This window comes from Micrasema longulum, unplaced genomic scaffold (assembly GCF_059751315.1).
Source record: "Micrasema longulum isolate JH-2025_06_02 unplaced genomic scaffold, ASM5975131v1 h1tg000131l, whole genome shotgun sequence".
Classification (NCBI taxonomy): domain Eukaryota; kingdom Metazoa; phylum Arthropoda; class Insecta; order Trichoptera; family Brachycentridae; genus Micrasema; species Micrasema longulum.
In genome coordinates, this window is record NW_028277337.1 from 158,554 (window position 1) to 171,421 (window position 12,868).

At 29.7% G+C, this 12,868-nt stretch overlaps 1 protein-coding gene across 1 annotated transcript in view; it reads left to right on the forward strand.

Annotated features, from left to right (window-relative positions):
* The window catches only part of LOC148284321 (alkaline phosphatase-like), an 89,072-nt gene extending 77,339 nt beyond the window's left edge, over positions 1-11,733 (forward strand). The window contains exons 10-11 of the mRNA XM_088241540.1: positions 10,669-10,818; positions 11,533-11,733. Coding sequence (XP_088097666.1) covers positions 10,669-10,818; positions 11,533-11,733 — 351 coding nt within the window. The remainder of the gene's footprint in view (positions 1-10,668; positions 10,819-11,532) is intronic.
* The last annotated feature ends 1,135 nt before the right edge of the window (positions 11,734-12,868 follow it).

Here is a 12,868-nt window from a genome sequence, read left to right on the forward strand (position 1 = left end):
AAGTCTATTTTATATTTAATAAATAATTCCTAACAAATGGCTCCAGCGGCTAATAGTTTCAGTAAAAATATTTTCTAATGTAGCACAAACATATGATTTAAAAAAACATAACTGCAAAAAAAAATTGGTAACCCCTGTGGACTTGAACCCTCGCCTTCATCATTAGAAAGCGCCGACCCAACCGCGCAGCTATTTCGCGTTTAGGGCTACATGTCGAAAAAGTAATTAATAAACTGGATAATTCATTAGCGCACCAGTGCATTTTTGTTTAAGTCAGACTATTATAACTTGTCTTGAAATAAAACACTATTTCTTAATAAATGATAATAATTAAATGATTTTAAAGTTTTCCTTACCGAGTACGATAGTTCACCAAACAAAACATAAATTACGTTTTAAAAATCATTGTTTCATCGACTTTTATATCACATTATTATTCACAAAACGACGTAAGTTATACATATTATAATTCTTCATATATATTTATTCTTAACACTATACACTAGTAACGTTTTTATCATAACTCTAACTAAATTTTAAAAGTTTAAATGGATACTGAAGAATAACCTACAATATTCAACTGTCATCGTATGCACAAAAACGAATTACAATCAAAAATCAATTAGCGAATCTTTGTTTTTTAAAACCCACTTAAGGATTTATGCTATATTATGGATTAAAATATCAATTTGTTTCGATTAAAATATCAATATATTAATTTATTTTAATGCAAATTTACTTTCAAACCACCGAAACATAAGTATGATCAATTACTGTCAATTACTTACTTATTATTGTAACGTTCGTGTTGACATACAAAATATATTCGTTATCTCTTTCTCACACATAACGAGTGCGTATATTGTCACCTCCCTTAGACTGTCGTAAGTCATATTGATGTATTTTAAAGAATACAAGCCCTTATGAAAAAGTATTGAAAGACTAAATTGCATTAATGAAAGCTGCAAGATTTTACTATAATCGCAAGTGTAATTTTTCGAAGGAGATTCTAAAGTTTTAGGTTAAAGACGTATTTGTGTATATAGTGATTTTAAAGTGAGCAGAGTAATCTCGTGTAATCCAGTAGTAATAATTTTGGCCAGTAGAGGCGCAACTGGTCGCTGTATGGAATAAAGGAATGTATAAACTTACTTACCCAAGAAAAATTACTTACGATGTCAAAAAAATATGGTAAGCTGCATGTAATCGATTATAAGGAGCATTCGCCCCTGCAATTTAGGCATTGTGGTAAATACGAATGGGAATACCATTCCTATTATAATATATAAGGTGATAAAGACCTTTGAAGATTGCTTTTCCGTTCAACAGAACCTCAATTCTCTAGATGAGTGGTGTAAATAAAATAAAATGTACTGAAACACTAATAAATATCAAATCATTCGTTATCATCGAATAAAAAAACCGCTCATTTTTTGTTACAGTATTGGCGGTGTCAATTTTTCTACAGTATCAGTGATAAAGGAATTCGGGGTATTTTTTGATGAAAAATTGTCTTTTGTATATCATGTTAATGAAATTTCAAGTAAGGCATTAAAAATATTGGGCTTTATTTTGAGAAAAACAAAAAATTTCAAGTCCATCCGATCATTGAAAATATTATACTGTTCTCTTGTAGGAAGTAATTTAGATTTTAATTCATCAATATGGTCAACCTGCTATAATGTTCATGTTTATAATATAGAAAACATTCAACATAAATTTCTACGATATATAAACTACAAACTAAACATTCCAATACAAAATGTGAATTATGACTATTTATTAACACTGCTTAACCTAATAACACTTTCTGAAAGAAGAACTATTAATGATCTCATTGTACTGTATAAAATTGTAAACTCTATTTTTGACGCACCAAAAATACTTGAATTGATTAATTTTAGAGTACCTATGGTCAACACTAGGAGTACTTTATTGTTTCATTGCTCCAGTACTTCTTCCAACCAACAAAACAATTCATTGATACCGAGACTGCATAGGTTAGGTAACACTTATGGAACGGCTGCAGACATTCTGTCCAATTCTTTACCATCTTATAAGTCCACAATTTCATGTTTATTTGTAGCTGCTCGTCAAACCATTATTGACCATTCAATTCTATAAATTAAAAAAAAAATACTTACTTGTTTACTTTTATTACCTTATACTTGTTTTTTTATTTTTTACTATTATATCAAATTGCATTGTAGTATTGGCAAATACGCATTTCATAGATACATATTTTTATTTCTTATTTTTTCGTGATAATAAATGCTTGCTTGTTTATTAATTTAACTTAAAAATGCCTTTCTTGCTTACCGTAACACTTTATTTATTGTTTGCTTTAGAGAATTTATTTCATAAGCTTATATCTTTGCATTTTTTGTTTATATGCTTACTGTTTTTTCTTGCATACCTTTGTTATTATTGTTGTTTTTTTTTTTTACTTTGTAAAACTTTTTATCATATCCTTTTTAACTAATCACATTAATTACACAATTAAAAAATAACACAGATTGTTTCTGTATATTCTGTTTATTATTTAGTATGTTAGCATGTATTTCATTTTTATTTTTTGTAAATGCCTTTTGGGCGTTAATGAACAAAATAAATAAATAAATATTTGTAAAATAAGTATGGTATTCGCTTTCTTATTCTTCCAGCATGCCTGGCGTAACTTTATACTAGGGTTATAAGTAAGGGCTAAGTAAATAGAAACGGACATGATTTATTTGTGAAAAGAAAATTAAATTGTAGTGACTTTTTGTTGACTAATTTATAATAACTTATTTATAACGTATCTGTTCTAGGAGTGTACTTATGTAAGAATACATTAAAAAAATATATATATTTTTAAGTGTTACCAAAAATCCAGTTAAAAGAAATAAATGGGTAGAAATTATAAAGAATTTAAGGAAAGAATCTGATTGATATCCACAAAAAACAAATGCCGTTTGTAAACATTTATAAACAAACTTTTTTAAAAACCAAAAAATTACATCTTTCCATTTTTTTTGTACATGCATTCTCCTCAAATGCAACCCTGATAGATCGATGAAAAAACATTTGTAATCTTTACTTCTTTTTTACACATTAGAATGATGATTTTAATATCTAAGAACACGCACAGCGCAAAGATCTATATTTCTCTGAAAACTGCACGTTAATCGGTTAAGCTGTTTAGAAGGAGTTCAGTGACATCACACGTACAGAGGAATTATATATATATAAAGATACATTTCGATTCATATAATTATAAGAAATAAATCTACGATATTAAGGTAAAGAGTTACAAGTCACTATTAACTGATTGTGCAAGGTAGCCATCCAAAGTTTCTTACAAATTTAAGTAATTCTCTAGCAAACCATTTTGAGTGGTAACGGCACATAACATGTGCATCTTCCATCTTCCAGGAATCAGCAGACAGCCTGTTAGCCATATGTCCGGCAGTAACTACCGACAATCTACAAAACCTACCCGTTGGGTATCTTGCTTTATTTTGCTAACCATAATGTTGTAACGGTGCTCCATTCATTTAGTTTTTTTTTTATTATTTACTTCTGGGCGTGAACACTTGACAAATTATTATTCTGCCTAATGTTTTTTTTTGTAAATTTACTAAAATCATTTAAAATTTCTTGAAATTCCTCCGTCCATGCGCTTTGGGGCTGCGAGACGATTGGTAATCAAGCTTCAACATTTAAATGTTATAACCAATCAAATACTTTAATTGTGTAAATGGGGTCTGGAATTTCAAACGTCTATGCGCTCAGTAGCTGCAATGCCTATTATTATCTAGCTCTGTAGCTGCAAGACGTTCTGGGATATTTATTTATTATACAACATTCTTGAGGTGATTTTTACAAATATGGCGCTGCATAAATTATCAGATTATAATAATTATAAAATATACACAGATAGACCCTGCAAATAAATCTTGTTAATGTGGAAGTTTTTCAGTATTGTATATATATCAACATTATTTTGAGTTTGTCAAAATTTTTATATACAAGGACTGGATTCAACTCCTCGGGAGCTGTTAATATTAAAATATTACAACAAAGATTAGGAACATTTTAGAGAAGGGAATTTAGAAGCCAGGCATCTCCAGGGCTTATGATCTGTCATTGGGTGGTTTTAGTGGCCACATTACACACTGCGTAACATTCACCATTCTGCCCATACTTGAACATCTGAATTCCTATAATTCTTCCATATATTGATGTTTGTGAAGTTAAAGAGCTGAAACCTTTAATTGTGCGGGTGAGATTCATCTAATTGAATTATTTCACCTACATACTAGGCAACGCCAGAAAATGATTTTTCTTCGATATCTATACTTTTTCATGGACTAGGTTGATTTATCAGTAATATTTCGAGTTTGTCCAATTTTTTTATAGACAAGGACTGGATTCAACTCCCTGGGGAGCTGTTAATATTAACATATTAAAACAGAGATGAAGAACATTTTACCCGCACAAATAAAGGTTTCAGCTCTTTAACTTTACAAACATCAACAGAAGGAAGTATTGAAAGAATGTAGATGTTAAAATACGGACAGAATAGTGTATTTTACTAGGTGTTTACTTTAAATTTTTGAGTAGTTATTTGATTCAATTCCAAATAAAAAAAATATTTTATAAGAAAATCTGAAAACTTAATTTTTCAAATAACTTTTAAGGGCTCTCAAAAAAACTTTCAACATCAAAAATTTTTCTTCAACCTAGTTAAAAAACTTATTTAGCTAGTGTTAAGGCATCATGTTAAAAAGTGAACTTGAATCGTACAAATGGCAAAATCAATATTTTTTCTGTGCATCAACGACGTACTTCAAAAGTAAGCTAGTTTATTTAAGTTAGACTACGCAACGATACTAAGCAAAAAAACAAGTTTGCTTGATTGTAATATTATAATATGTAATATTATATAAATATATATATGTAATATTATATATAAATACTAATGACTGTCATAAAATGCAGGAGGACCTCACTAGACTGTCGGTTTATTGTAAAAATAATAAACTATCGCTTAACCCTGAAAAATGCCTAAAAATAACATTCAAAAGAAAGACCCGTGCAATCGATTTCAATTACAAATTAAATAATACGAATATTAAATCTGTCAAAACAGTGCGTGATTTAGGTATCCTCTTAGATGAAAAATTTACTTTTAATCGTCACATCGATAGAATTACTGAAAAATCTTTTAGAACGCTAGGATTTATACTACGCACAGGCAAACCATTTCAAAATACCGATACTCTTAAAAAATTATATTTTTCTTATGTTCGTAGTTTACTTGAATTTTCTTCACCTGTCTGGTCTCATTTTTATAAAATTCATTCCTGCAAAATTGAAAGAAGTAATAAATGTTTATAAAAAACTTAAACCGTAGTCTACATCTTAATTTCCCAGATTATCGCCAAGCGTGCATTTTTCATAATATTCAAACTCTCGCTGATAGACGAACCACGGCTTATATAGTGTTACTCACCAACATAATATCTGATAAAATAGATTCCCCCGAATCGGTTACCCGCATTCATCTTAAGGTACCACAGAGACAAACGCGTTATACACAACTTTTTCACATACCTAAATGCAGAACAAATTCGTCAAAAAACGCTACGATTAACCGTATTATGGATACGTATAACAGGAAATTTAACGACATAGATATATTTACCAAAAATATTAAATTTATCAAAACTGCCATAGGTAATGAATTGTCTTTGTCCGCATCCTCCTCTCCGTTGCTCTCTATCCCTGAACAAATAAAAGTTTTATAGTGAGAAGATCTTTTAATATAATTATGTATCCCCGTACTGCGGGCCAACTGTTTGTGACTCCTGATTTTTATAATCCGAATCATTTCTATCAAACTTATATGTTATTCTTAATTATATATTATGTAGGCGCATACAATATGCATTTGTGTGTTCATTTTGAATCAACGTTCGCGTATTGTCAAACCTTATTTTTTTGTGGTCATTATTACGTATTTACTGCATTTTGTGGTTACCTACCGTATTGTATAGGACTCGTCGCACATTATTCATTCGATGTGTATCAGTAAGATTTTAAAATAAAATGATTTTTTTTTTCAGAATACGGCTTTGAAATTTAACATACTTTTAAAAAAAAAAATACAAATTAATATCATTTCTTGATTTGAATTTTAACAAAAAGGTTTCTAACTTTTTACTAAGCTCTTTATTGTACCATTTTTAGTACAATTACAAGTTTTAACAATTATTTTTTTATACTTACGCACCCACACCCACACACACGCACCCTTTCCCTCATTCATTCCCACACGCACATGTATCCTCTCCCTCATTCATTCACGCATACACACATTCACATGAATACAAACGTCACACAAATACAATTACTAAACTTCTTTTCTTATGTGTCATTATATTTACGGTGGATTTTTTTAATTGGCTTTAGCATTGTTAAGATTTTTCTATTTATTTTGTTTATGTAATAGCTGTAAAAATCCTAAATAAAATAAAATAAATAAATGAATTGATAGAAGGACAGGATTGTGTCTTATTAAGAATACAAATATGTGTTGTTTTATTTTTATTTTTTAAAGTTAATGCTCAAAATAGGCTCTATTATTTGTCATGTATACCCACCTTTTAACATTCAGCCTAAAATCGCACCCCTACTCAAATTTCTTAAGAATCTTAGGATTAGTAACTTATAAACGACTGAATATCGATGAACATACATGGGGGTTTTATCGATAGGCATTGAGGTCCCCCATTGTTCTGCCACTGATGATTTACCTTCCCAGTTACAGGCTGTAAATTACAGGCATTTTTCTTAACAAAATATGCCAAAAAAACTTAGATTGCCCTTAACTGCTTGAGAAAATTAAAATTCGTACCCTTCAACGTACAACTCGGCTGCTACAATTGTTTCATGTTTGGATTTCAAGCACGAATAATAATAAGAATGCATTTTTGCCCAGAATTGTAAATAATTGCAACATGTTTTTTGCTGAAATAGATATTTATTTCTCCAATTCAAACAAATTTAAAGAAAATGCTAGAACCCTAATTAAAAATCATAATTACAATTTAATATAACTGTACCTCCCTTATATTAAATTTTGTTGTACACTTTAAATATTGTCATTATTTTCTCTTGTTTGAAAGAAGAAAGAAAGGAGGACCGATAGCTCCGTATTACTCCGTATGGATCCGCCGGCGAAAGGATTTTTAAGTCCGTGTAAACAAAAAACTTTTTCTGTTATTTTTTTTATTATTTCATTATTATTGTAATATTTTATTTATTTTTTACTTGTGGAATGATGCGGAGTGGCTTTTTCAGTCTACGTAATGTTTATAAAACTATAATTGGCCTACAATTTCGGTTTATTTGTAAATAATTTTTTTTGTTGTCATGGCTGTTGTTTTCTTTTAATAAATAAATAAATATGTATGTACTAGAAATGGGAAGTACTGTTACTTGGACAGTTTTACATATGTGTATATATAATACAAATAGTAAAAAAAGCCAAACATTGAAGAAGAACATGAATCTTGACGTCACGATCAATCATAGCGCGTTTTGGCGAAGGTGTATTTTTTAAGAATTTAAGTTTAAAATTTATAAATGAGAAACATTTTTCCACAATACCCTTTTTGATTTAAAAAATCAAATTATTTTTTCTTAATACATTTTACGTATTTTTATCGGTATTTTAGTATGTTATATTTCTCTATCGTGGGTACTGGATTACAGGAGCGAATCGTCAAAACAAGCAATTATACACAGCTTACCATTATATTTGACTTTCGGTAATAATATTTTATAGTTAACATTTTAATGGGAAAATAAATCAAATAATTGTTATTTATTATTAATCACCAACATCGTTTATATCTTCACACAAAAAAAATATATTTGAAGTGCGCCCAGCGCCCAGCTCGTTCGCAAAGACAATTAAATTAGCTGATCACCTCAGCTTATTTTTCTATTAAGTTCACTATATTTTACCCAAACCTACTTTTTTAGTACTTAAACAAGCTTGCAGATTACAAACATTATTATTATTATATTATTTCCGTTGGACCATTTTTCTTTGACAATACACCATTTAAATATTATGTATCACATAAGACATGTGGCGTTCGCAGGTGTCGTTATTGGCATTATTCATTTTAAAAGGAATCGGCCAGTGCTAAGTGTTGACAGTTACTGCTGAATGTCATTGTGGTATTTGTTAATAAACTTTTGTACAAGTACTGTATTAAAATAGTATAGAATAAAGCTACGTATTTCGCGTGGTTAATTATCGTTGTGGTTCGAGCTGATTTTCACAAAACCACAGAAAAAATAGTAATTTATAATTATATTACTTACGTATTACGTACTAATATGTAGGTATAAATTAATGATCATTTTTTGTAGATTACATAAAAAAATATAAATTACGGCACAGAATGCAACTTGGAACAGCCTGCTTTTGAATGGTTTTAAAGTATTCAAATAATTTTGAATAATTTATTTACTTTCAAAACTCAGTAACATTTTAAATTCATGAACTTGTTATGGCATTAAAGGACGGGTCCGTGTCAAGTTATAATAATTAACGTGGAAAAAATAGTAAACTAGTTGTCAAAAGGTCTTGAGAAAGCTAAAAAAATATTTAGATTAGAAATATTAATGTTAGTAATAAATACTAATGTTAGTGAATATTAGTGTACAACCACCTACTGATTTTTTATGTCTACCGATTTCGAGACGTACCAATACAATAATGCAAAAACTAAAATACACTTTCACCTTTACCACCACCATAGTATATATAACGGTATTAAAAGCAAACTTAGAAATCTCTACCAAAAACGGAAAATTAGTTATTAATGCTAAAATAAAGTACACATAAGAACTTTTCTACCTAAATAATAGCGTAATTCAAAACCGCCCTTAAATCTCGCAAAAACAGATTTAAATCATACTTCTTGACACCGCAAACGTAGCATTCTCCACTGAGTTGGTAAAGCATAATTAGAATACCCTCATATGTTATTAATAAAAAAACACATAAATTCTATGCAGAGTTAAAGGGAATGCAAACACCACCGTGTTCAAACATGCACAAAAAATAGGTTAGGTTTAGAAAATTGGAAGTTACACAATCGATTCATTTTTAAATCAAAACGGGGCTATATTGAAACAATATTTGATCATTTATTAGTGGAATATTATTTTTCAATCTTATTTAATGTGAAATACCTCCATGTTATTTACGTGTACACGACATACACGTGGTAGAATGTAATGGCAGCATTTAAGTGATCATTAGTAATATACCTATATGAAGCCAAGATGATCAGTCTTGCGCTTCAGAGGTCAGCCAGAGACTATGGAATACTGGTAAAAGTCAATTTTGTTAAGAATTGAACCTAGGAACCTCAAGCATAGCGTTCAAAATGATTTTTTATTTATTTATAAATCATATAGGCCAATTTAAATACTATCGACATTTGCTAAATTATTTGCAAAAAATATTTATGAAAAATTATTCCATGCAGTAAAATCCTATATCTGTCCTCAACAACATGGCTTTTTCTCCGGACGCTCGACCATTACAAACCTTACTTTATTTACAAATGATATTTTATTTACAAATGATCGTAGGACTTTTTCAGAATATAATGCAAAATTTAAAAATATAGATTACACAAACATCACTCTGTCAGATTTAAAATTTACACTAAAAATGCATTATGTAACTTAGTGGACATTATAATAATAAATATGTACATCTCCCCTCCCCTCTTTATCCTCTTTTCAAGCATTATTGTCCTAATCCCGCCTAATTTACAGTAACTTAACGTTCTTAAAATAAATATTTTAAAAATATTTGATTATTGAGTACATGAAAATAACATTTTTATATTCATAAATTGTATGTATTTATTTGATGTGTAATATATTTTCTTTACTAACTTTGTATACTATGTGGAAAATTGCTATTAGTTCTGAGTTTATACACTATATATGTTTGTTTACTATAAATATGTATGTAGAACTGTTGATTTCCCAAATAAAATAAAATAAAATAAATAAAATACAAGTAACTATTAAATTTTTCATGGGTTTTTATGAAGATATCTATCGAGTTGAAAGCAATCGTCCAGGGTTCTGGTTTTATTTTACTCACATAATAGGTAAATATCACATACTAAAAAAATACCGATAAAATATACAAAATGTATTTAGAAAAATTATTTGTATTTCCAAAATCAATACGGATATTGTGTAGAAATATTTCTCATAAACACACAACTTAAAAAAATATGTCCCTACAAAAATGCGACGTGTTTGGACTTGAAAATCGTGACGTAAAGGTTCAAGACGATGTTCTATTTAAATTTAAACGGTCACAAACAAAGTTCAAAAATAACACAAATCGTAGCGTATTAGGGGCGTGGCCAATGCAATGGGTCGTTTTCGTGGGAATTCAAAATAATAAATAAAAAATATTTTTTTACTCAATAATATTTCATATATTCAAAATTGTGAAAAATTTGTATGAAGAAAGTGATGTTTTTTTATTGTAATATCATATTAGTTTCTTCGGGATATCTTTAAGAATATAATATTTTAAAAATATAATTCTCAAGTACGTTCTCTTTTTAGGTGTCCAATTGCACGGATTCAAGTATCCTTCCGAGAAGAGCTTCAGTTTCTCACAAGGCCACAAATCCTGGAGCAGTTCTTGTGGCCTCGAGCGTCATGGCTGATGACTCTTCACATCGGAGCCGAGCATCGTCTTCATCAAGTGGAGCTGTACTACAAGTCACGCTTTTATCATTCCCAATTATTTACCATAAAACGATAATATTTTAAGATGTTTGCATGAATTATTCCAATCAATTCACGAAATAAATAGTACCCCTTGTCAAGACTGCTTAAAGTCTAAATGCGTCAGAGAGGGAAAACATTTTTGAGAAGGAAATATGGAAGTCTAGACTTTACAGGGCCTGTCATTGGCTGGTTTAAATGAACACTTAAAATATTGAGTAACATTGGGCGTTGTGTAAAATGATTCCTTAAACCAGAAATGGCTGGTCATTAGCCCTGTAAAATTGCCTAGAGTTCAACATTTCCCGAAAATTCCTTCTTCTCAGTTAAGACTTTAGTCTTTTAAAAACAAATAACATATATCTTTTTTTATTGATTTTATTATGAATTATATATAATGTTTTCCTCTTCTCTGAGAAAACTATCAATTATGCACACTATTTATTACTAATTTCCACAGTGATTAGATATTACGAAAACATGTAAATATTTTTTTATTTTTTTTTACGAAGTAAATAATTTTTTATTTTTTGATATTTGAGGTTCAAAGAGCTGGGTTCACGTGAGAACAATACAATAGACAAGGCAATATTGTCCTATCCCAGGCAGGACAATAAGATGATAAAACGATGTGATCGTAGTTTACACACGGAACGCCGCGAAAATTTATATACGATGAAATACATATTTTTTCTGCAGGCGAAAACTCCGCGGGAGCGACACACACGCGACGCGCAAGTGGCTTTTGTTCTATTGCCCTACGGAGACAGTTTGCCTGTCTATCTCTCAGACAATGTTTTGGTACATTGTTTTGTCCTTGAAAAATCTGTTTACATGGGGAAAATAGGTCCGATGCTGGAACGGAACAATATTGTATTGTTCTCGTGTGAAAGTTACTAAAGAATAATAAGAAATGTATTGGATATTGTTTTCTGTACATGAATATACCGGGTAAGCGTGTAACAAGTTTAAATCTAAATTTAAAAAAAAAAATTTTGCCTAATCAAAAAAAAAAAATGGTCAAAAGAATTCACATATACATTTATTTAAAAAAATACGTGTTTTCGACATAAGTTCGCCGCGACTAGCCGTTACGTACAGCTTTCTGTCGGTCCAATTTTTAGCCGTCTTTTCCAACAAATCCAGCGTTTTTTCCAAAACAGTTCATGTTATATTGGCTTCCAATGCTTGCATTGCAAAAGTTGTTGGTTTGTTTTGGTAGTTGTTATTTATTCATTTTATATACGGCTTAAGCCAACTACAACAGTTACACGAAGAAACATAAATACAAGAAACTGAACAAAAATAACATAAAACTATGTAGCAAAGACAAGCAAGGGTAATACAATAATGATATAAAATATATTCATTAAAACAAAAAAAATATAAGACTTTGAGCTAAACCATGCCAATCCAACTTAATCCCGCACTGTTTTAGTGGCAAAGAGATCAACGAAAAGCCTGGAAGCTGTTTTGTTTATTGGCACAAAGTTCAGCAAATCTTGGGAGCAGTATGGAGAGTGCCATTAGTATTTCTTTTCCGACCACTAACCTGGCTCAATATTTGATTTTCATTCGCTATAGTTAGTAATAGCTCATTTTGAATAAATAAAAAGTTACAAACGGTAAAACACACAATAAAAAAATACAAAGATGCATACTTTCCGCTAAGATATATCCAAAATTAAATTAAGGTTTCATTTTGAAACATTTCTTATAGTGAGCTATCGCATGATAATTCTGTATATTTTTTAAATTAATTATTGTTGGCGCCTCCACTGGAAATAACTCGCGCCTCCCCGGTTGAAAACCGCTGCCTTAAAGAATAAGCCACGGGAGTCACATTGAACGAAATATTTAGGAAACAAGATTTTGTGAATCTTTAACGAACTTTTAATGTAAAACAATGATCATTTTGAACGCACTATCCTGGATACAAACTAAAAGTATAAACTATTTTTTTCTATGATATATTTTAATAATAAGGAATATTTTAATATTTATTAAAATATTTTTTATTTCCTTTTTTAATTAC